Source organism: Salmo trutta, chromosome 7 (assembly GCF_901001165.1).
Source record: "Salmo trutta chromosome 7, fSalTru1.1, whole genome shotgun sequence".
NCBI lineage: Eukaryota > Metazoa > Chordata > Actinopteri > Salmoniformes > Salmonidae > Salmo > Salmo trutta.
The window spans coordinates 7704938-7729941 of NC_042963.1; the positions used below are offsets into that span (position 1 = coordinate 7704938).

Genomic DNA, 25004 nt, shown 5'->3' on the forward strand with positions numbered 1-25004 from the left:
GAAGGTGATACAGGTGAGAGCCAATTTATCTGTGGCAATCTCTGAGACGTTCGCACAGAATTTCTGGGGTCACTGACACCAGGAGAGGTGTGAAGCCTGATGAAATTTCAATCAACGAAATGTTACTATGTGAATTAAATTGTCATATTTGGATTGTAAAAAGAGTTCATAAAGAGCTACGACTTTTTATCTGTTCTATTTTGTATGTAAGTGCCATGGATTTATTGTTACAGAGAAACTGTGTCATTCTGTTCATTGGACAGCGGCTAGTTCAAAGAGGAGCGACAGGTTTGCGCCCCTATCATTTAAATTGAGTTGATTAGATTAGAATCTGGGTGTGTTTTCCTGCCCATTGTTTTAACTAGCAAAGTGCAAAGAAATGTTAATTCAGGTTGGGCGTGAGTTCCAGCTTGAATTTGAGAACTTGGTAGAAAGCTCCTGTGTGTATCACACTCAAATAGTTTATTCTATTAGAGATTATTTTGAATTGAAGACACGTGTAACCACGTTGTCTTATTTATACCGAACAAAAATATAAATGCAACATGTAAAGTGTTGGTCCCGTGTATCATGAGCTGAAATAAAAGATCCCAGAATTTCTCTATACGCACAAAAATCCTATTTCTCTCAAATGTTATGCACCCATTTGTTTACATCCCTGTTAGTGAACATTTCCCCTTTGCCAAGATAATCTATCCAACTGACAGGTGTGGCATATCAAGAAGCTGATTAAACAGCATGGTAATTACACAGGTGCACCTTGTGCTGGGGACACCTTGTGCTGGGGCCACTATAAAATGTGCAGTTTTGTCACAAGTTTTGAGGGAGCGTGCAATTGGCATGCTGACTGCAGTAATGTCCACCTGAGCTGTTGCCAGAGAATTGAATGTTCATTTCTCTACCATAAGCAGCCTCCAACATCATTGGCAGTAGGTCCAACTGGCCTCACAACTGCAAACCTATAAGGGCACAAGGCGAGACCCAAATGCAGACACAGAAGGCAGATAATTGAGCTCCGATATTTATTACACCAAAAGGGGTAGGCAAAAGGCAGGTCGGGGACAGGCGAGAGTTCATAAACCAGGTCAGAGTCCAAACAGTACCAGGCGATAGGCAGGCTCGAGGTCAGGACAGGCAGAGGTTCAGTGAACAGGTCTGACTCCAAACAGTACAAGGAGATAGGCAGGCTCGAGGTCAGAACAGGCAGAGTGGTCAGGCAGGCGGATTCGGCGTCAGGACAGGCAAGGGTCAAAACCAGGAGGGCTAGGAAAAACCAGAGACTGGGAAAAAATAGGAGCTAGGAGAAACGCTGGTTGACTTGGCAAAACGAGACGAACTGGCACAGAGATTGGAAACACAGGGATAAATACACCGGGGACTAATGGGGAAAACAGAAGACACCTGGAGGTGGGTGGAGACAATCACCAAGACAGGTGAAACAGATCAGGGTGTGACAAGACCATGTGTAACCACGCCAGTCCAAGACCTCCACATCCGGCTCGTTGAAAGTATTGCATGATGCATTTATATTTTTGGTTCAGTATAGTTGATAGTCATTTACTCTGAGTTGTTCTGTAACGTATCATGTATTTCACGTACACTAACTGTTTGAGTGTTTTTTTAATTCATTTTTATTCATTCAACTACAGATAAACAAGATCACACATTGCTAAATGGAAAGCGTCCTCTATTCAAGCAATGGTCAAGGTCAACAGTCACATCCATACGGCAAGCTCCATGCTTTGTGTCCTGTGTCCATGTCTATTGTTTTCAGACATAATGAACGTTGGGCTCTGGATCTGAGAGCTCAAGGAATTTGAAAAATGTCAGCTTAGTTCTTTAAAGTGGAACTGACAGCGATTTAACTACTTTGCAGATATGAAACAAACAGACTCATAATATCAGTAAAAAAAGATCAAATTCCCAGTTTACGCAACAAAACCAACTTCATAAACAGGTTTTAAAAATAGGTTCTATTTGACTCAATGTTCCATGACATACACTAAGCATTGTTGGCAGAATAGATGGATGCAGTTTAATGCATGATTAATATAATTCACCAATATATTTCTTGGTAATCACAGCTGGCCTGGTGCCTTGTTTGCTGCCTCCATTTGGGATGCACTGTTTCAACTTCAATGACTCAATATTTTGTACAAAAACGGACGAATGTAACTAAGGCTGGGAATGTCAATACAATCAAACTAGCTAGATAGCTAGCTACAGTAGTTCTTCCTTTAAAAGTTGCAGCATACTGCAGCACAGCTTGCAGGGTGCCGCACAATTCTAGGGTCAGCCATTGTTGCCAGAATGATGCAATTTACCACAATCTGCCACCATCTACCACAAACGGTCATAAGCGGCATAAGCTCAAAACTTTTAAAGGAAGACCCACTGTAGCTGCTAGGAGGATGTCATGTCATTGGAGAAGTGGGTGAGTGATTGACTTTTTCCCCTCATATTGTCGTCGGTGGCTATACACAGCTAGAGATGCAGGTGTCATTTGGTTAGCTAGCAAGACATTTAACGACGGTTACAGTATCCAGTTAGCATATCTCTTGCGTTCGCAAATTCACCCTGGCTATCTACTCCGATTCCAGAGCACTCTCGTCTGAGTGTGCCAGAGCGCAGAATAACTGATGAATTTACGAACGGCTAACACCCACTGAATATGATCGTGTCAGTAAATGTAGTCATAAAAAGTAATTTAGTCACCAAAGCTCTAGATAACATGTAAATGTAACAGTGTAGGTCCCGTCCCTCGCTTCGCCCCAACCTGGGCTCGAACCAGGGACCCTTGCACACATCAACAACTGTTACCCATCGCGCCACAAAAGCCGCGACCCTACTTCAAGTCTCAGAGCGAGTGACGTCACTGATTGAAATGCTATTAGCGCGCACCACCGCTAACTAACTAGCCATTTCGTAATCGGTTACATAAACAGCCTAGCTAACGAGCTCTGCTTGGGCAAGTAAAATGCTCAGAGTGAGGTGTTTTCTTATTTGTGTCCGGAAGTAGCTAGCTAAGCATTGTGACTAGCATTAGTTGTTGATTTTGTTGTTGTTGATGTGCATAACTGCAGGAGAGAGAAACTACCTTTTCATGGTTGTTTGATCAGACTGTAGTTCCCAAATGTAAGAGGTAAATACGTGGTATTGACATATTTGCAGAATACCATTAAGGTGTAGTTTTTGCCGAATGCGTTCTAATAATCTAATTGCTGCAACTGCCTGTAAACACACAGTCCAGTTCAAAGTGAACGATGGCAGGCTTGTGTGGCAAATGGCTTGTTTGCATAAAGGTCTACAGTAGCTCTGATTGGCTATGGTGCACCGGTCTGCGTAGACTATGGTCCTAGCGAAGACAGATGTTTTTATTAGGTTTTATTTACTGCAGTGTCTAGTAATTGTCCAAATGCACGGCGGCTTTTCCACTATATATTGTTATAGAATTTCACAAATGCCTTAGTAAACGTATTCCCAAACATTCTAAGAATTGATGAAAATGTGAAAATGACCATATCCAAGTGCTCGCTTGTCATAATATTTAAAGTGTCATATTCTTCCTATGGGTGTATATGAACATATTTTAAAAGATGTTATGTTGCTATAATGCTGTCAGATCCACTTTAAGGCTGTATCCACTTTAAGGTGGATACCCTTTCAAATTAGTGGATTCTGCTATTTCAGCCACACCTGTTGCTGACAGGTGTATAAAATTGAGCACACCGCCATGCAATCTCCATAGACAAACGTCGGCAGTAGATTGGCCCGTACTGAAGAGCTCAGTGACTCGTAAAATTTCTGCCCTGCTAGAGCTGCCTGGTCAACTGTAAGTGCAGTAATTGTGAAGTGGAAACGTTTAGGAACAACAACGGCTCAGCCGCGAAGTGGTAGGCCACAAAAGTTCACCGAACGGGACTGCCGAGTGCTGAAGCATGTAGCACTTAAAATCGTGAAGTGTGGAGGCTGATTTTGGGGCTCCCGGGTGGGGCAGCGGACTAAGGCACTGCATCTCAGTGCTAGAGGCATCACTACCCACCCTGGTTCGATCCCGGGCTGTATCACAACTGGCAATGATTGGGAGTCCCATAGGGCAGTGCACAATTGGCCCAGTATCATCCGAGTTAGGGGAGGGTTTGGCTGGGGTAGGCCGTCATTGTAAAATAGGATTTTGATCTTAACTGACTTGCCTCGTTAAATAAAGTTTAAATAAAAAAGAATTACAAAAATGAGATGTTCGACGAGCAGGTGGCCACATACCTTTGGCCATGTAGTGTATCTGAGTAGACGGAGCTTTTAAAAATGTAAATGTTCCCACAAACCCATTTCCAAGTTCTGCTCCACACTGATAGACTAACTCATTGGGAGGAAAATATTCAGTTTAATAACAGTAATTAGACCAGATTCCCACTGCCTCCATCCTCACTATAGCAAAGTCACCAGAAGATACAAAGGACAGAAGGAGAGTTCAATCAAATATTAATAACAGGCTTTGTCCTAATGTATTTGGGCAGAACATGTGTGTGTTTGAAACTATGCATCCAGCCTAATGTATTTAGCTTCCCTTGTGGGTGTATAATTGAGGAGCACAGCAGGGGCAATGGCAGGTAGCCTATTTCTTCCCCTCTCTCTCTCTCTCTCTCTCTCTCTCTCTCTCTCTCTCTCTCTCTCTCTCTCTCTCTCTCTCTCTCAGCAGCACACATGCAGAAAGGCGCGCAATGCAGTCAGGTTTACAGTGGAACACGCAGAGTCTAACAAATGACCTGCTCTTGTTTAATGCATGCATCCTGTATTCTGCCCTCTACCTGGGGTGGTCCAGAGGCCCAGTCTTGCCCAGGCCGATCCGGGTCAGACACAGAGCACAGGTCAGTCAAGGTCAGCGCACTGAGCTCCACTCTCAGCCTGGCCTTGAAGCCGCGACCCTGTGACCCTGGGGTCAGGAGTCCAGAGCCGGCTTTTAACCCCGAGTGAGGGGCTTCAATAATTCAGCCTTCTGCCAGAGTGCAGAGTGCGTTCACTTCTCTAATGGAGGTGACTGAGGTGGAGGGAGGAGCTTTGGGTGTGTAAGAACTCTGCTGGCAGACAGGGGGCAGTACTGGGCTAGTGGGCTCTGCTCTGTTGCTGGGCTGGGTAGGGCTAGTGTAAGGTTCTGTACAGCTGGGCTGGGTTAGTGTAAGGTTCTGTACTGCTGGGCTGGGTAGGGCTAGTGTAAGGTTCTGTACTGCTGGGCTGGGTAGGGCTAGTGTAAGATTCTGTACTGCTGGGCTGGGTTAGTGTAAGGTTCTGTATTGCTGGGCTGGGTAGGGCTAGTGTAAGGTTCTGTACTGCTGGGCTGGGTAGGGTTAGTGTAAGGTTCTGTACTGCTGGGCTGGGTTAGTGTAAGGTTCTGTACTGCTGGGCTGGGTAGGGCTAGTGTAAGGTTCTGTACTGCTGGGCTGGGTTAGTGTAAGTTTCTGTATTGCTGGGCTGGGTAGGGCTAGTGTAAGGTTCTGTACTGCTGGGCTGGGTTAGTGTAAGGTTCTGTATTGCTGGGCTGGGTAGGGCTAGTGTAACGTTCTGTACTGCTGGGCTGGGTAGGGCTAGTGTAAGGTTCTGTGTGTCAGGTTGGCAGGGTGTTAAGTTCAGTCAGACTGACATGGGCAGGCAGTGTCAGGTGTAACGCTGTAGAGCAGACTGTGAGTTCTGATTCCTGAGCTGCAACACAAACCCAAGGCCTGGTGCCAATGTATGGAAAGACACTGCTTTATACTACTCTTCCTCTAATTTGTGTCTGTCTCACAGCTGTCTACAGGGTTTAAGTCAGAGTATTTTAAAAGAGGTCAAAATAAGTGTGTATGTGCTTCACTAACAGAGGTCTTCACTGCTTCACTGCTGTAGCAAGTAGTTTAGTGTAAAGAGGCCCAATGTAGTCTAACAAACTGTTCTTCTAACTGTATGTTACACCAAAAAATGTAAGAGATGAGAATAGGTACTACACTAACAATACTTTTGTCTGAAGATCAATGTATTGAGTATCTGACATTAAAATATGAAAATACAATTTGCAGTGGATAAGTGACACAGGAGTCGCTAGAGAGCGATGGGACAAGGACATCCCGGCCGACCAAATCCTCCCCTAACCCGGGCAACGCTGGGCCAATTGTGCGCCGCCTCATTGGTCTCCTGGTCGCAGCCGGCTGCGACACAGCCCAGGATCGAACCCGGATCTGTAGTGACACCTATAGCACTGCCTTAGACCTCTGCGCCACTCGGGAGGCCAAGATAAGAGACATTTCTGATGTTGATTTGGTAACAAAGGTCCTGTAGAAATACTGTGGAACACATTGACATACAACTGACTGATGATGCCTAGTTCCAGAGTGAATATAAGACTGAGGTGTACTTTTCTTCACTGGCTCGGGCCAGCGGATCCTCCTCCAAAGTCCAGAGGCCAACTGCATGTGGACAAGCTGTCCTGAAAGGACAGTAAGCTGATATGACATTTACTCACCTTTACAGAAGGTCAGTTAAGTGATAGCTAAATGATAGATAGGACACAGAACCAGAGACCATCACGATTATTTAAGAGAGATTTGAATCTAAATCTGCCTCTTTATACCACACAAGCATCTCTCCTGGAACTAGTTTGTGTCATCAAAGTAGTTTAGTGTAAAGAGACCCAATGTGGTCTAACAAACTGTTCTTCCAACAGCATATGTGGGAACTCCTTCAAGACCGTTGGAAAAGCACTCCAGGTGATACTGGTTGAGAGAATGCTAAGAGTGTGCAAAGCTGTCATCAAAGCAAAGGGTGGCTACTTTGAAGAATCTCAAATATAACATATTTTGATATGTTTAACACATTTTTATTTACTACATGATTCCATATGTGTTATTTCATAGTTTTGATGTCTTCACTATTATTCTACAATGTAGAAAATAGTAAAAAATAAAGAAAAACCCTGGAATGAGTAGGTGTGTCTAAACTTTTGACTGGTACTGTATATAAAGGTCCCACAGTTTACAGTGCATGTCAGAGCAAAAACCAAGCCATGAGGTCAAAGGAATTGTCTGTAAAGCTCCGAGACAGGATTGTGTCAGATTGGCACAGATCTGAGGAAGAGTACCGAAACATTTCTGTAGAATTGAAGGTCCCCAAGAGCACAGTGGCCTCCATCATTCTTAAATGGAAGAAGTTTTGAATGGCTGCCAAAGGTGCTTTAACAAAGTACTGAGTAAAGGGTCTGAATACTTATGTAAATGTAATACCGTTTTTTTTATTTTATATAAATTAGCTAAAAAATCGAAAAACCTGTTTTTGCTTTGTCATTATGGGGTGTTGTGTGTACATTGAAGAGGAAAAAAACATATTTAATCAATATTAGAACAAGGCTTTAATGTAACAAAATGTGGAAAAAGTCAATGGGTCTGAATACTTTCCGAAAGCACTGTACATCACAGTGGCACAGTGTAAAGACAGATGCTCCCCCACGCCACATGTCCCTGCAAGAATTACCTTAATTACTTAATACCAATAGACAGCATGTTTGCTCTGTTAGCCAAATTGAATGATTGCATTAATCAAGTGCATCATTATCTGCAATATGGTTTGGATGAAAAGCTCCTGTATATGTTTGGCCACACTACATCCAAGGCTAAATGGTATACAAAGGAAGACACAACCGTGATCTGCCCAACGATGCCTCTCTACCAGATGAACTCAATGCATTTTATAACAACAACATCATCATGCCTTTGAGGGCCCCACCCACCCACCCACCCTCCCCCCCAAAAGATATATAGATATACTATTGTAAAGTGGTTGTTCCACTGGATATCATAAGGTGAATGCACCAATTTGTAAGTCGCTCTGGATAAGAGCGTCTGCTAAATGACGTAAATGTAAATGTAAATGTAATTCTTGTCCCAAAGAACTCTAAGACTTCCTGCCACAATGACTATCACCTTGTAGCACTCGCTTCTGTAATCATGAAGTGGTTTGAGAGGCTGGTTATGGCACAAATTAATCCACCATCCCAGACACCCCTAGACCCACTCCAATTTGCATACCGCTCCAACAGATCCATAGATGACACAATCTCAATTTCTCTCCACACTGCCCTCACCCACCTAGATAAGAGGCTTACCTATGTGAGAATGCTGTTCATTGACTACAGCTCAGCGTTCAACACCATTGTCACTCCAAGCTTAGGACTCTGGATCTGAACAACTCCCTCTGCAACTGGATCCTGAACTTCCTGATGGGCTGACACTAGGTAGTGAGGGTAGGCAACATCACCTCCACAACGCTGACCCTCAACACAGGGGCCCCACAGGGATGTGTGCTTAGTCCCCTCCTGTACTCCTTGTTCACCCACGACTGCGTGCCCTCGCACGACTCCAACACCATCATCAAGTTTGCTGACGACACAAAGGTGGTAGACCTGATCACCAGCAACAATGAGTCAGCCTACAGGGAGGAGGTCAGTGACCTGGCAGTAAGACCAATGAGCTGATCGTGGACTACAGAAAACGGGTGGCGGGCTACAGAGCGTAGTGCGGACAGCCCAGTACATCACTGGGGCTGAGCTCCCTGCCATCCAGGACCTCTATATCAGGAGGTGTGGGAGGAAGGCCTGGAAATCACTAAAGACTCCAGCCACCCAAGCCATTGACTATTCTCTCTGCCTCCGCACGGCAAGCGGTACCGGTGCATCAAGTCTGGCCCCAATAGGCTCTTGAGCAGCTTCTATCCCTAAGCCATAAGATAAATAGCTAACAAAATAGCTACATGGACTATCTGAGTTAACCTTGTATCCTCATTGACCTATTTTTACACTGTCTCTATGCACACTCACTGGGCCCTACACACTCACTCCATCATCTGCTAACTCACACATAATATGCACATACATTGATACTGACTCTACACACAAGCACACCCACTCACATACAAGTTACTGCTAGTCTGTTTATCTTCTATCCTGATGCCTAGTCATCTTACTTTTATACATATCTACCTCCATCACTCCAGTATCCCTGCACATTGTATTGTATTGGAACTGACCCTGTATATAGTATGCTTACTTACTTATTGTGCTCTTCATATTTATTATTTCTCGTGTTTTTTTTCTAGTTATACATTGTTATTGATTATTGCATTGTTGGGATTTGAGTTTACAAGAAATGCATTTCACTATGCTTGTGCATGTGACATTAAAACTTGAAACTTCATGAAAACAGAAAAGTTGCAAATCTGATGTTGAAGAGAGATCGATCTCATTAGACATATTTTACTCATGTAAATCCACCCTAACCGACTGTGCTTGAACTATGTGCAGTGCCCATTTGGTCAGAATCAGAATTTCCTTTATTTGCCGACTACATTTTCATGTACAGGAATTTGACTCAGTGAAATGGTGCTGCCACAATAAACAGAATACACAGACAATAAACAGAGTGTATAGGCAAAATATTGTTTATAGACACATCATTTACACAATCCACATACAGTATGTACACTACGAACACTGAAGCTAAAAACTACAGAAGCGGCCAAACACTGTGGCTGCCTCTCTGGTCTATCTGATGGTAACCACACTGAACTATCTATAAATGGAAGGCCCATGTTGAATAAGAGAGTCATAGAAAAAGGCCTGAGATGTGGACAAGGGCAAAAAAAGATTACTATCATAGTCTAGATCGCTTACAGCCAAGGAAACTAGATCTTAAAGAGTAATGTGAGAACACACACACACACACACACACACAAAGTCAGTGGCCTTGAGACCAGACCAAGACGGCTGGTGAAAGTAATCAGGAAAACAGAAAGCAGGCAGAAATCCTGTTTACTTCCAGGCAAATCCGTAAAGTGGGATAAAAAGCGCAAAGAGCAGTCAGCCGTGCATGACACACAGACATATGGCAGAGAGATACGTCCAGCTGTTTGCCTGTCCTGGGGTTACTGTAATGAGCCTTAGCCTCCATTGAGCACACCAAAGCCTCATCAATCCAGTCCTGCCGCTAAGCCTCAACATGTCCACAAACACAGCCCTCTCATTCCAACCACTCCTCGCCTGCACCTCAACACATGTCTGCTACGTCTACTGCCATGGACCATGAATCCCTGACATACCTCTTCTCCTATTACTGCTGTCCCAGACTCTCTCTCTCACTTTGTGTCTCTCTGGATCACTGTATATTGGCAATTCCCCGGTAACGGAATTACACTGAGACTTGATTTTTCACTTTAAAATGTATGCCAAACAAAAACAATGGATTTCAAAGTTTAAGAAACCCTACAACTATATGGACAATGACTACTTAGAATAATTTACACAATAACAAAAACCCGGAAAAACTGTAGAGGTAAAGTTTGGTAACAGAATGATGGTAAAATCTCCATCAGTCCTTGTGCATAGAGTTCTATGGTTTGTTAAACTTTGAAATCAATGGTTTTTGTTTGATATACATTTTAAAATGAAAAATCTGAGTGTAATTCCGTTACCATGGAAGTGCCCATATGGCCCACTAAACCGCCCAGCCATTTAGTGACTTGGCTAAACTAGGACCCCAAATGCATGGGGAATCCTCTTAAAATAGTTATCCATAATCAGAGACTCAGAGTCAAACACGCAACTCTGGTTTTACAAGATCATGTCCCTTTCATCGCTGTGCTGTAACAGTATCATCCCTCAACCCTGAGACCTGTCAGTCCATTAACTCAACAGACGGATACAGTAAGCAACCTCTTAGATACCATTAGAGGAGTCCATGTAATGGAATGGGTGTTCTTGTGAACAGCTGTGATGTTGTAGTGTCCTGAAATCTGGTTTTGTGTTACTTCCAGGCCAACGTGTGGTCCAATACCACACGCTAATAGCTGTCCACTTCCCTCTCACACTACTATGCTAACCCCAATCCCAACCCTACCCTCCACATACACATCACACTCTTTCCCTTCTCTTGATTTATGTTTTGTTTAGTCTGATGTTTTGACTCCTGTTTTGTTGTTTTTCTTTTTCATTTTTATAATTGTAAAGCAACTTTGGGTCCTTGAAAAGAGCTATATAAGTCCCATGTATTATTATTATTATTATACTAAGCAGATTAACAGATTAGATATAAACTGGTGTGAGAACCAGCTTCACATCTGGCCGAAAGAAGACACTCTCCAATCCCCCATTACAAAGAACATACATTGCTACATGAATTTATTAACCCTGCACTCTCCCCTCCATCCATCTACACACATGTATACAGTACAGTAATGAATAGCATGTGCCAGTAGCAGCATCGTATGTCTGGCAATAGACAAACACAACCAGGAAAATGGCTGATCCTTATCACCCTAATAGCACTCTGAATTTTGAATAGATGTAAAAACTCCCTAAACACAAGGAATCACAGTCCAGGACAAGCATAGAGCTGGACTATAGTCTTCTTTTCTCAGTAAAGCTCCCTAAGTTTTTAGGCTTTCATGTTCCAACAGATCCCTGCACTGTCCAACTGATCTCAACTCTCCATAGTGTGCAGAAACAAGACAGAGTGCTCTCCTCTGAACCCCACTTCTGGAAAAGCACCAAATCAGTGATGTGCATTTTACAGCTCTAAAGTCTGTATAGAATAAAACAAGCCTATGACGGAATTCAAATATGAGATATATTTAATTATAGATGTGTAATACAGCATAAACGCACACAGTATTACGAGGTCCATATTCCGTGTGATCTGTGTCAGGTTAAAATTATCTGGGGATTTTGTTTCAGAAATAAAAAACAATATAATATCATATTAGATGAGCAGCCTACTACTACACATGTGCATTAAGTGCACAGTACCTGCTTGGATCGGCTCATATTTATAAATGGAGGACACTTTCATCTCTATGAAAAAGTCTGGTGCTACAAATATAGAACTCATCATTTTATGTTGAAGCCAATGCAAGTATTATTTCTATAACAAAAGGGTTTTGCCCTTTTTATCCAACGTTTAAAATGTTGCTATACTCAGAGAGGAAAAAGCAAAGCGAGAGGTTTTACTCTGCCCAAAATCTGTCCACGAAAATAAGACCACAAAGTGAGGAATTTATGTATGGAGGTCAATGTGTCGAATTTGGTCAACAACAAAAATGGAATTGCTAATTTACAACGTGAGGCTTATATAAGTTTCGTAATGGTTATGTTGTTACAAATGCACTGATATAAGTGGACACACATGGCATTGCGGCAATACAATAAAAATAAAAAAGACTATCTGCCCTGTCATTGGCTAGAATGGTCCCACCTGATCTCGCCTCCTAACGCATGCCTGCCATCTTTGAGGAAACATATTTTCATTGTTAGAGCGGTCACTCTACTATCTTGTCAATATAATACAAAATCTTTGCTATACTTCATCTGAACAATGACAGGCGTTATTATCATCCTCTATATAAACAGCCCATTACAGTTTTGGCGAATTATCAGCAGCATGGCGCGCGTAGTTAGGTGACAGCCCTAATCTTAGTGAGGTTTAGTGTCTTTCATTAATTAAAAAAGTATTCTCCCCAGCTCATTGTCTTACCAGGTGAGTACAGTGTTGCAAGTTGTCGGGCCCCTGCATGCTGCGGTCCCCAACGAGGCGCCGTGCTGCGGGCAGCCGAACCGTGCTCATTCCCGTTAGGATCCTCCTCTGCCATAGACCGATGTTGAATCTCTCTCTCAGACATTAGTACTGGCGCTGCCACCGCGATCCTCCCTTCCATTCCCCCAGTTTGAACTAAAATGCATAAATCATGTATTTCTTCAAACGAAGCCAGTTATTTGATTGCTAGGGAATGTTTGTCAGTGTGGTGTTGTGATGCTCTCGGGACCGGAGCTACCCAGTAAAACCCGGAACTACAATACGGATGAACCGCCTCTGACAAACAGACTTATAACGGCGGCTATAGTACCACGTTTCTTTCGTCTGATTGAGACAACAGTTTATTTCATTCTTCAAAAACAACAACCTAGTGTGCCTATAACTGGCGAGTTTTAGAGCAGCGCTTTCATGTTCCGCTCATTATTGTAAACACTTTTTTTTGCATATCTCCATACTTGCCAGAGTGTAGGGATAGTACAGTTATGATAGCAAAAAAGGTCTAAAACAAAAAGGCAATTGTTTATGGAAACTACTTAAATAGGTATTTTAAAAAATATCTTATATTTCCTCTGATATTGACAAAACCACAGCGATAAATACCTGGCATTGGAGCGTAGCCTACGTCTGTGACTGACAGTCTCACACTTTCTTTTCCTCCAGCACTTCAGAGAATCAGCTGTAAAATATTGAGGATCCCTAATGTCCTGGCGCAACAGCAAAGTGAACCATGGGGCGTATTCGTTACGGAAACCATGTACTGTTTAAGAACCAAAAGGAAGAAAACGGACCAAAACGACAGTTTCTATTGTTCAAATTCAGGTAGGTCCATCCCAGTTTCGTTCAGTTTGCTTCCGTTTAAGAAACGTTTTGCAACAGAATAGGCGGAAGGAATACACCCGTGGTTCGAGCTGATACGCGGGTGATAGCATTGCCCACTGGCACCAACAGTGCACGACAAAAACAAAGACCAGTTGGAATTTCACAAACTTTAATGATTAAAATATGACACCGCAGGCCCATATTCTCTATTCCTTTATAGAGTTGAGTTAATTCAATTGTCCTTCCACATTTTAAAACAGAAATTGTCTCTCACCGGAAATTCCTCTTCGCAGCATCTGGTTTTCTCATGCAGACTTGTTGAAATGAAACATATATATAAATATATCTTAATTTAAATCTTTCAAGTTATCACATTACCTTAGATTGAATGAAGTAAATGGACAACATAATAGTGATACATTTCTGTTGGCTAGGCTGCGTCTGACAAAGTAGCCTAATGATTGTATTCAACTGCACCTGTTGTGTGTGCTGGCAGGAGTCCCCATAGAGATAGTTAGCAGATGCAACATTGTATATGTTCCATTTGGCACTGTGTGAACTTGGGCAGCACCATTGAGGCATCTCCATTGTGAAGTAGTACATTTTCTTCTACTACTTCTAAACTCAGCAAAAAAAGAAATGTCCTCTCGCTGTCAAATGCATTTATTTTCAGCAAACTTAACATGTGTAAATCATTGTATGAACATAACAAGATTCAACAACTGAGATATAACCTGAACAAGTTCCACAGACATGTGACAAACAGAAATTGAATAATGTGTCCCTGAACAAAGGGGGGGTCAAAATCAAAAGTAACAGTCCTTATCTGGTGTGGCCACCAGCTGCATTAAGTACTGCAGTGCATCTCCTCCTCATGGACTGCACCAGATTTACCCCACTCTTCCACCAAGGCACCTGCAAGTTCCCGGACATTTCTGGGGGAATGGCCCTAGCCCTCACCTTCCGATCCAAACAGGTCCCAGACTTGCTCAATGGGATTGAGATCCGGGCTCTTCGCTGGCCATGTAGCACTCTCTGTAGCGTCTCACAGTACGGACATTGCAATTTATTGCCCTGGCCACATCTGCAGTCCTCATGCCTATTTGCAGCACGCCTAATGCACGTTCACGCAAATGAGCAGGGACCCTGGGCATCTTTCTTTTGGTGTTTTTCAGAGTCAGTAGAAGGGCCTTTTCAGTGTCCTAAGTTTTCATTACTGTGACCTTAATTGTCTACCATCTGTAAGCTGTTAGTGTCTTAACGACCGTTCTACAGGTGCATGTTCATTAATTATTTATGGTTCATTGAACAAGCATGGGAAACAGTGTTTAAACCCTTTACAATGACGATCTGTGAAGTTATTTGGATTTCTACGAATTATCTTTGAAAGACAGGGTCCTGAAAAAGGGAAATTTAGTACTTAAAGGTGCACACTGGCACCTATAGTGTGTTGTTGGAACAGGTATAAAGCCAATGTTGATGATTTATTGCCACCTGCAGTTATGGCATGTTTTCTCGAGTATAATTCATTGGCCAATCCCTCCTGATGACCTGGATGGAATTATGTGATCATTCCTTAACTCATAGGAAGTCCCACCCAGTTGACTACCTAAGAATGGTGAAAGTCATCTATGGCACTGCATACTCTATGCCCTAGAGTCTATTGTCTGAATAGCCGCCCTGGCTCTTCTCCAGGAACGTCGACAGCGGCGGACAAACATCTGGACCGAGGGTACGCTGACCTACTGCTCTTGTACTTGGAAGAGTGGAGGCTAATACCCCATGCAGCACTTGAAAGGGGAGAGTCCCGTGGCAGAACAGGGAAGGGTGTTCCGGGCATACTCCACCCAGACCAGTTGACGGCTCCAGGTTGTGGGGTTGGTTGAGACCAGGCATCTCAAGCTGGTTTCCAGATCTTGGATGGCTCGCTCCGACAATAAGGATGCAGAATGCCTTCCAGAACTGAGACGAGAACTGAGGACTCCGATCGGAGACCATGTCTACCGGGAGTCCATGGATCCGGAAGACATGCTGCACCATAAACTGGGCCGTCTCCTTGGCAGAAGGTAGTTCGGGGAGAGGGATTGGAGAACCGATCGACTACCGTCAGAATGACAGTGTTGCCATCAGACAGAGGGAGTCCAGTGACAAAGTCCAGAGATATGAGACCAGGGATGATGAGGGACCGGTAGTGGCTGAAGGAGGCCAGAAGGAGCTTGCCGTGGAGTGTTGTTCTGAGAACACACTGTGAATGCGGCAATGAAGGCAGAGATGTCAGGAACCATTGTGGGCCACCAGACATGTTGCGGAGGAAGGCTAGTGTACGACGGTACCCTGGAGGAATGAGCCCATTCCAGGACCCGGGACTGGACTGGGTTAGGGACAAACAGGCTGGGAGTGTTGCGCCTCGCGAACCAGGTTCTCAATACCCCAATCCACAGTGGCAGTAAGGCATGAGGTAGGGAGAATGGTTTTGGAGGTCGAAGGTGTGGCAGAGGAACTGTATAGGCGGGAGAGAGCGTCAGGCTTCACATTTCTTGATCCTGGGCAGTAGGAAATGGTGAAGTTGAATCTGGTAAACAAGAGGCTCCACCTGGTCTGCCTGGAGTTGAGGCGCTTAACTGCACAGAGATATTCCAAGTTTTTATGGTCGGTCCAGTCCAAGAATGGCTGTTCTGCTCCTTCCAGCCAGTGCCTCCACTCTTCCAATGCCATCTTAACCATCAGGAGTTCTCTATTGCCTACATCGTAGTTCCTCTCTGCAGGATTGAGACGATGGGACAGGAAGGCACAGGGATGAAGCTTTTGGTCCTGGGCAGATCGCTGGGACAGGATGACCCCCACTCCAACATCCGAAGTATCAACTTCCACCACAAATTGACACGAGGGGTCCGGATGGATGAGGATGGGAGCTACTGTGAACCGATGCTTCAGGTCCACAAAGGCTTTGTCGACAGCTGGAGACCATTTGAACGGTACCTTGGGAGAGGTGAGTTCCAAGAGGGGGGCCGCCAAGGTGCTGAAAACCTGAATGAAACGGCGGTAGAAGTTAGCAAAACCAAGAAACCCTTGCAATTGCACCCTGTACGTTGGTTGAGGCCAATCCACCACTGCTTCCACCATTCCAGGATCCATCTGAACATTGCCTTCAGCAATGACACATCCCAGAAATGTGATAGTAGAGCGGTGGAACTCACACTTCTCGGCTTTCACAAACAATTGGTTCTCCAGGAGGCGCTGAAGAACCTGTCTGACATGAAGTACATGTTCTTGGGCAGATCTGTAAAAAACAGGATGTCGTCAAGGTAAACGAACACAAAACGGTTTAGCATGTCCCGGAGCACATCGTTGACCAAAGCCTGGAAAACAGCGGGGGCATTGGTAAGTCCAAATGGCATGGCCTGGTACTCATAATGTCCACTGGCTGTGTTCAAGGCTGTCTTCCACTCATCCCCCTCATGTATCTGTACCAGGTGGTAGGCATTCCGAAGGTCCAACTTGGAAAACATGGTGGATCCCTGGAGAGGTTCAAACGCTGAGGAGAGGTAGGGGATAACGATTTTTTATCGTAATGTCGTTAAGTCAGTAGTCGGTAGTCAATGATACAGACGCAAGGTCTGGTCCTTCTTTTACACAAAGAAAAACCCTGCGCCGGCAGGAGATGGAGATGGCCGGACGGCCCCAGTGGCCAGAGACTCCTCTATGTACTCCTCCATAGCGTTGGTCTTTGGTCCGGACAGAGAATACAACTGACCCGAGGTGGTGTACTGCCTGGGAGAAGAATAATGGCACAGTCATAAGGAGGGCGCGGGGAAGGGAAGTAGCACGTGCCTTACTGAACACTGCAGGAGATCATGGTATTCAGTGGGAATAGCTGAGACATCCACAGTCTTGCTAATATCCTGAGGAATACGACTTGGGGAAGGCAGTGCTGCTTGAAGGCAGTGGAAATGGCAAAATGGGCTCCAACCCAGGATGGAGCTTGTGGTCCAGTCATTCAGCTGATTGTGCTTTTGTAGCCAGGAAAATCCCAACACAACCGGAACATGGGGAGATGCAACGAGGAGGAACTGTATAGTCTCACTGTGGTTACCAGAAACCTGTAATTGAACAGGCACAGTACTATGAGTGACTTCCCCTATAGAGCGGCCGTCCAGTGCCCTAGCATACATGGGAACAGAGAGAGGCTGAGTGGGAATACCAAGCTCCGAAGCAAAGCTCCGTTGTCCTGAGTCTGCACAACTCTGCCAGGACCTAGGATCAAGGGAGACACTAAAGTGTTTTAGTACTATATCTCTTGACACAATGATGAAAATAACCATGGCCTCTAAACCTTCAAGCCGCATACTGGACCCTATTCCAACTAAACTACTGAAAGATCTGCTTCCTGTGCTTGGCCCTCCTATGTTGAACATAATAAACGGCTCTCTATCCACCGGATGTGTACCAAACTCACTAAAAGTGGCAGTAATAAAGCCTCTCTTGAAAAAGCCAAACCTTGACCCAGAAAATATAAAAAACTATCGGCCTATATCGAATCTTCCATTCCTCTCAAAAAAAATTAAAAGCTCTTGCGCAGCAACTTACTGCCTTCCTGAAGACAAACAATGTATACGAAACGCTTCAGTCTGGTTTTAGACCCCATCATAGCACTGAGACTGCACTTGTGAAGGTGGTAAATGACCTTTTAATGATGTCAGACCGAGGCTCTGCATCTGTCCTCGTGCTCCTAGATCTTAGTGCTGCTTTTGATACCATCGATCACCACATTCTTTTGGAGAGATTGGAAACCCAAATTGGTCTACACGGACAAGTTCTGGCCTGGTTTAGATCTTATCTGTCGGAAAGATATCAGTTTGTCTCTGTGAATGGTTTGTCCTCTGACAAATCAACTGTACATTTCGGTGTTCCTCAAGGTTCTGTTTTAGGACCACTATTGTTTTCACTATATATTTTACCTCTTGGGGATGTCATTCGAAAACATAATGTTAAATTTCACTGCTATGCGGATGACACACAACTGTACATTTCAATGAAACATGGTGAAGCCCCAAAATTGCCCTCGCTAGAAGCCTGTGTTTCAGACATAAGGAAGTGGATGCCTGCAAACGTTCTACTTTTAAACTTGGACAAAACAGAGAAGCTTGTTCTAGGTCCCAAGAAACAAAGAGATCTTCTGTTAAATCTGACAATTAATCTTGATGGTTGTACAGTCGTCTCAAATAAAACTGTGAAGGACCTCGGCGTTACTCTGGACCCTGATCTCTCTTTTGAAGAACATATCAAGACTGTTTCAAGTGCAGCTTTTTTCCATCTACGTAACATTGCAAAAATCTGAAACTTTCTGTCCACAAATGATGCAGAAAAATGTATCCATGCTTTTGTTACTTCTAGGTTGGACTACAGCAATGCTCTACTTTCCGGCTACCCGGATAAAGCTCTAAATAAACTTCAGTTAGTGCTAAATATGGCTGCTAGAATCCTGACTAGAACCAGAAAATGTCATCATATTACTCCTGTGTTAGCCTCCCTACACTGGCTTCCTGTTAAGGCAAGGGCTGATTTCAAGGTTTTACTGCTAACCTACAAAGCATTACATGAGCTTGCTCCTACCTATCTTTCCGATTTGGTCCTGCCGTACATACCTACACGTACGCTACGGTCACAAGACGCAGGCCTCCTAATTGTCCCTAGAATTTCTAAGCAAACAGCTGGAGGCAGGGATTTCTCCTATAGAGCTCCATTTTTATGGAAAAGTCTGCCTACCCATGTGAGAGATGCAGACTCGGTCTCAACCTTTAAGTCTTTACTGAAGACTCATCTTTTCAGTGGGTCCTATGATTGAGTGTAGTCTGGCCCAGGAGTGTGAAGGTGAACGGAAAGGCTCTGGAGCAACGAACCGCCCTTGCTGTCTCTGCCTGGCCGGTTCCCCTCTCTCCACTGGGATTCTCTGCCTCTAACCCTATTACAGGGGCTGAGTCACTGGCTTATTGGTGTTCTTCCATGCCGTCCCTAGGAGGGGTGCGTCACTTGAGTGGGTTGAGTCACTGACGTGGTCTTCCTGTCTGGGTTGGCGCCCCCCCTTGGGTTGTGCCGTGGCGGAGATCTTTGTGGGCTATACTCGTCCTTGTCTCAGGATGGTAAGTTGGTGGTTGAAAATATCCCTCTAGTGGTGTGGGGGCTGTGCTTTGGTAAAGTGGGTGGGGTTATATCCTTCCTGTTTGGCCCTGTCCGGGGGTATCGTCGGATGGGGCCACAGTGTCTCCTGACCCCTCCTGTCTCAGCCTCCAGTATTTATGCTGCAGTAGTTTATGTGTCGGGGGGCTAGGGTCAGTCTGTTATATCTGGAGTATTTCTCCTGTCTTATCCGGTGTCCTGTGTGAATTTAAGTATGCTCTCTCTAATTCTCTCTTTCTTTCTTTCTTTCTTTCTTTCTTTCTCTTGCTCGGAGGACCTGAGCCCTAGGACCATGCCTCAGGACTACCTGACATGATGACTCCTTGCTGCCCCCAGTCCACCTGGCCGTGCTGCTGCTCCAGTTTCAACTGTTCTGCCTTTGGCTATGGAACACTGACCTGTTCACCGGACGTGCTACCTGTCCCAGACCTGCTGTTTTCAACTCTGTAGAGACAACAGGAGCGGTAGAGATACTCTAAATGATCGGCTATGAAAAGCCAACTGACATTTACTCTTGAGGTGCTGACTTGTTGCACCCTCGACAACTATGATTATTATTATTTGACCATGCTGGTCATTTATGAACATTTGAACATCTTGACCATATTCTGTTATAATCTCCACCCGGCACAGCCAGAATAGGACTGGCCACCCCTCATAGCCTGGTTCCTCTCTAAGTTTCTTCCTAGGTTTTGGCCTTTCTAGGGAGTTTTTCCTAGCCACCGTGCTTCTACACCTGCATTGCTTGCTGTTTGGGGTTTTAGGCTGGGTTTCTGTACATCACTTTGAGATATCGGCTGATGTAAGAAAGGCTATATAAATACATTTGATTTGATTTAGTGGCATCAATAAAACTTTCATCAGCCCCAGAGTCAATGAGCACTCGGAGAGACTTAGATTGGTCTCCCCACAGCACAAGCACAAAAAAGGGTGTGCGGGTGATGGGAATTAGGGAACTCACAAGTCTGACTTACCATAGTGCTGGTACCCACGAGAGACAAGGGTTTCCTAATCGGGCAGGTAGATTTACGAGAGGGCTTGGGTGGCTTCAAATCCTCTTGGAAAAGATGCCTTCAGAAACTTCCGGATTCCCTTGAAGGTGAACGAGCCATAGCGGGTGCACGAGTGTGCCTGAGACCAGACCTCCTCTCACTCCTACGTTCCCTTAGGTGTTCATTGATTTTGATGGTTAGGGCCATAAGGGAGTCAAGGTCCACCGGCAATTCCCGAGCAGCTAGCTCATCCTTTACCTCCTCAGATAGTCTGTGCAGAAAAGTATTAAAAAGAGACTCCGGATTCCAGGCACTCTCGGCAGCCAATGTGCGAAAACCACCCGCCTAGTATGCCACACTACGGGAGTTCTGACGTAAGTCAAGCAGTTTACTGTCCGCCTTTCTCCCAGATACCGGAGACTCAAATACCTTTCTCACCTCTGCCATAAATTCCTCCAGATGACCACAAATGGCAGATTGTTGCTCCCAAACTGCCGTAGCCCAGGAGAGCGCCCTTCCCGACATAAGCGTAATGATATACACTATCTTCGATCGGACTGAAGGAAACGAAGATGGCTGTAGAGCCATAATAAGCGAGCACTGAGAAAGAAAACCCCGGCAGGCACCAGGATTCCCCGAATATCACTTCGGAGGAGGTATGCAGGGTTCTTTGGGAGCTGGAATAGGCTGTGCAAACTCACCACATAGAGGGAAAAAATGACTGGGTGATTGGGTTTTTTCAGAGGTAGCGGGCTAACTCCCTGATTTGCTCCATAATAGCCTTTAACCCATGGTCGTGGTTTTCCGTCAAGGAACTGGGCCCTTCCAAAAGGCCCTGTAACAACTCCTGATGTCTCCCAATGGTGGCTCCCTGCAGGGAGACAGCGTGGTGGAGCTGGTCCAAGTCTGCTGGGTCTGTCATGGCCAGTTCGTACTATCATGACACAAGGCGAGACCCAGATGCAGACACAGGAGGCAGATGGTTGGAGTCTTACAATGTTTATTAATCCAAAAGGAGTAGGCAAGAGAATGGTTGTGGACAGGCAAAAGGTCAAAACCAGATCAGAGTCCAGGAGGTACAAACTGGCAGACAGGCTTGTGGTCAAGGCAGGCAGAATGATACAGAAACAGGCAAGGGCCAAAACCAGGAGGACTAGAAAAAGGAGAATGGCAAAAAGCAGGAAAACGGCTAAAAGCAGGAAAACGGAAAAAACGCTGGTTGACTTGGAAAAACATAAAACACAAACTGTCACAGAGAGACAGGAAACACAAGGATAAATACACTGGGGAAAATCAGCGACACCTGGAGGGGGTGGAGATAATCACAAAGACAGGTGAAACAGATCAGGGCGTGACACACACAGTCCATCAAATATTATTACACATACTAGGCCTCTAGTTTATAAGCCTCGCTACATGATCTCGTAAGCTTACATGAATGGTTTGCTACCTCCATCAGTCTAGTAATTGTGAGGACATATCATGGTTCAAACAACACACCAACACAGTTGAGGGCACGACAACACCTCTTCCCCCTCAGGAGGCTGAAAATATTTGTCAGATCCTCAAAAAGTTCTACAGCTGCACTATTGAGAACATCTTGACTGGCTGCAGCACCGCTTGGCATGGCAACTGCTTCGAATCTGACAGTAATGAGCTACACTGGGTAGTGAGGCCCAGTACATCACTGGATCCGAGCTCCCTGACATCCAGGACCTCTATACCAGGTGGTGTCAGAGGAAGGCTCTAAAAATTGTCAAAGACTCCAGCCACCCAAGTCATAGACAGTTCTCTCTGCTACTGCACTGCAAGCGGTCTGAGACCAAAAGGCTCCTGAACAGCTTCTACCCTCAAGCCATAAAACTGCTGAACAGTTAATCAAATGGTTATCCTGACTATTTACATTGAACCCCTTTTTATTTACACTGACTCTGTTGCACCGGCTCTATGCACACTCACTGGACTCTACCCACACGCTCACACTCACAAAACACACACACACACGCTGCTTCTACTCGGTTTATTATCTATCATGATTGCCTAGTCACTTTTACATATTACCTCTACTACCTCGTACCCCTGCACATTTACTTGGTACCGGTACTCCTTGTATATATTTTCCTTACTTTTTAACTCTGCATTGTTGGGAAAGGGCTAAGTGAGCATTTCACGGTAAAGTCTACACCTGTTCTATTTGGCGCATGTGACAAATGCAATTTGATTTTAAGCTAACAGTTTATAACCATTGCAAAGTCTATGACATTTTCTAACATCTAGGAAATATCAATTCCATGTTGATTATAAATGTTGGCCTCAAAATATATTGAAATGTAACATTTAAATTGTAAATGATTAAAACATGTCCCTTAATTTTTCAAGGAAAGCTGGCCAATATATTTAAAGATACAGTACACGTGCATTTGCCAGTTGTAGTTCAAATAAGTTATATGGCAAGTTGACTCAAGTTCAACTGCTCCCAGGGCACTGTGGTATATCAATGCGTTCCGATGACTGATTTCTGGGAACGGTACCGACCTTCTGTCCAGCAGAAGCCATGAGACTCAACGGCTGAACCAGCTGCTTAAACACATGGATGCAATTAAAGCAGAGCCGTATGGTCGTCAAACCAAACCAACAGTCTATTATTGTTAGTTTAAAGGAAGGTGGAAAGAGGTTTTATATGGCTGGCTTTAGATGACATAAGTTTATTTTTCTGTTATTTTTTATAATCCAGATTTCAATGTCATACTTTGAAAAGAAATTCTTCCTGATATGATCATCAAATGTTATAGGATTTAGGGAAATATTATATTAAATGTATTATAAACAAGTTCATTCAATCATCAGTGAATGATTTGTGGAGTAAGCTTTTTTTATCCTGCTATACTAGGCATTGTTTCCACATTGATTGTACATGTTTTTTTAAGTAGTATAGCGATCATTGCAGTTATATACGTTTTATTAGGCCCTACATAATTGTGTAAAAGCAATGGGGGAAAAAAATGAATCATGATCCACAATTAGTTAATGATATTGTCCCCCAACAGATCCTTTCCCTGAATGTAAAGACCCCATGTTCTGAGAAAACAGAAGACATAGCTCCGCATATTACAATTCATACATGTGTTATGATCAGTTTTCAGATAGAAACAGGTCTACCCCTGATGAGTCACTGATAATGATGAGTGCTAGGTAGCTGGAATGGTTGCGTTTGTGGATGGAGTGTAAAAGATGAAATCATTAGTTTACAGTGAGAGCATGCTGTAGTGAAGGTATGATGTTCTCTCCAGGGTACCTCGCTGACTTTCATTAGAAAAACAAGACACACATACACACACATTCCCTTTATTTGTGATTGATTTATTTGTAATTGTTTTGACTGTACTAGTTGCATTCTGGTTAATTCACATTTAAAAAGCAGACATCATCCAGTTTCACTGAAATTGATCATTTTTACAATAACCTTTAGGTCCATAGATGGAAAATCCAATCAAACCATTATGTTTTTCTCAACTTTATTTTGTCTTTTTATTTTGTAATTACAAAAAAGAAAATATGTAACAATAATAATAAAAAGGAGGAAAACGCAGAAATATTACGACTGGCAAACAATCACAACACAGCACAAGTACCTAGTTACTGCAAGGTACAAAAACGAAAGAGAAAAAAACATATGCAAAAGAAAAGAAGGAGAAAAGATTTGGCACCTCTGAAGTTTGATACAAGAAGCAACAGAGGCCAAGGGAAGCATTTCTAGAGACTAAAATCAGACAGAGGCGTTTATTTTTCTCTCCCGTTTTTTCTTTTGTTAAAAAAAACCTCACAACCGGGAAGCAGGGACGATAAAAAATACTGCACGTACAATACCTTTTCTCTCCTTCATATCCTTTTTCTCTCCTTTTCTTTTTTAATAGCATATCCCATTAATATTCATTCCCCACTGCTCGTAATAGCTGCGCCTGGTGGCGGAATCCTTAGAGTTTTACATGTGAGTAGCAAATGACACTTTGATTGGCTGTGATGTTGAAATGGTCCTCCCCCACCGGGCCTGGGTCGGGGTTCTGGGCTGAGCCGGGAGTCCTGCCGGGCCCAGTCTCACTGCGCGTGCTGGCTCAGTGTGTGGTTCTGGAAGGGAAGAGAGGAGAGGAGAACACATGAGGAGAGAAATAATAAGCTACGTGCCCACACCTCCGAGCCCCCACTGCCACCTACCCCCCCACGCTATCACTATCTTTATACACAACCGTCATGTCTGTCCGTCCGTCCATCGGATGGCCCCAGCCTCCTGTAACATCAACTGCCTGCTCTCCACACACACACACCATTTCTATTCATCTTACATAGAGCTGCAGATAAACATAACAGTCATATTATATTAATCCATGGCAACATGAAACAATGATTTGTTTAT

The 25004-nt window shown here is 44.1% G+C and overlaps 2 protein-coding genes and 1 long non-coding RNA gene across 7 annotated transcripts in view; 1 reads left to right on the forward strand and 2 right to left on the reverse strand.

Moving 5' to 3' along the window:
* The window catches only part of si:ch211-212o1.2 (TMEM189_B_dmain domain-containing protein), a 36299-nt gene extending 22951 nt beyond the window's left edge, over positions 1-13348 (reverse strand). The window contains exons 1-2 of one of the 3 annotated variants that reach the window (XM_029757782.1): positions 13206-13348; positions 12546-12740 (exon numbers count right to left, since the gene is read on the reverse strand). In XM_029757782.1, coding sequence (XP_029613642.1) covers positions 12546-12740; positions 13206-13212 — 202 coding nt within the window. In that variant the 5' untranslated portion in view covers positions 13213-13348. Of the gene's footprint in view, positions 1-12545; positions 12856-13205 lie in introns of those variants that run through there. The other 2 variants (XM_029757784.1, XM_029757783.1) reach the window with 2 other exon arrangements.
* Positions 13030-13379, forward strand: LOC115196844 (uncharacterized). Its single transcript, XR_003878920.1, has 2 exons — positions 13030-13146; positions 13266-13379. It is a non-coding gene; the product is annotated as an uncharacterized LOC115196844 (long non-coding RNA).
* Positions 13380-23932: 10553 nt separating this feature from the next.
* Positions 23933-25004, reverse strand: part of znf423 (zinc finger protein 423) — a 140927-nt gene continuing 139855 nt past the window's right edge. For all 3 annotated transcript variants that reach the window (XM_029757786.1, XM_029757785.1, XM_029757787.1), the window contains one exon: positions 23933-24718. In XM_029757786.1, coding sequence (XP_029613646.1) covers positions 24689-24718 — 30 coding nt within the window. In that variant the 3' untranslated portion in view covers positions 23933-24688. The remainder of the gene's footprint in view (positions 24719-25004) is intronic.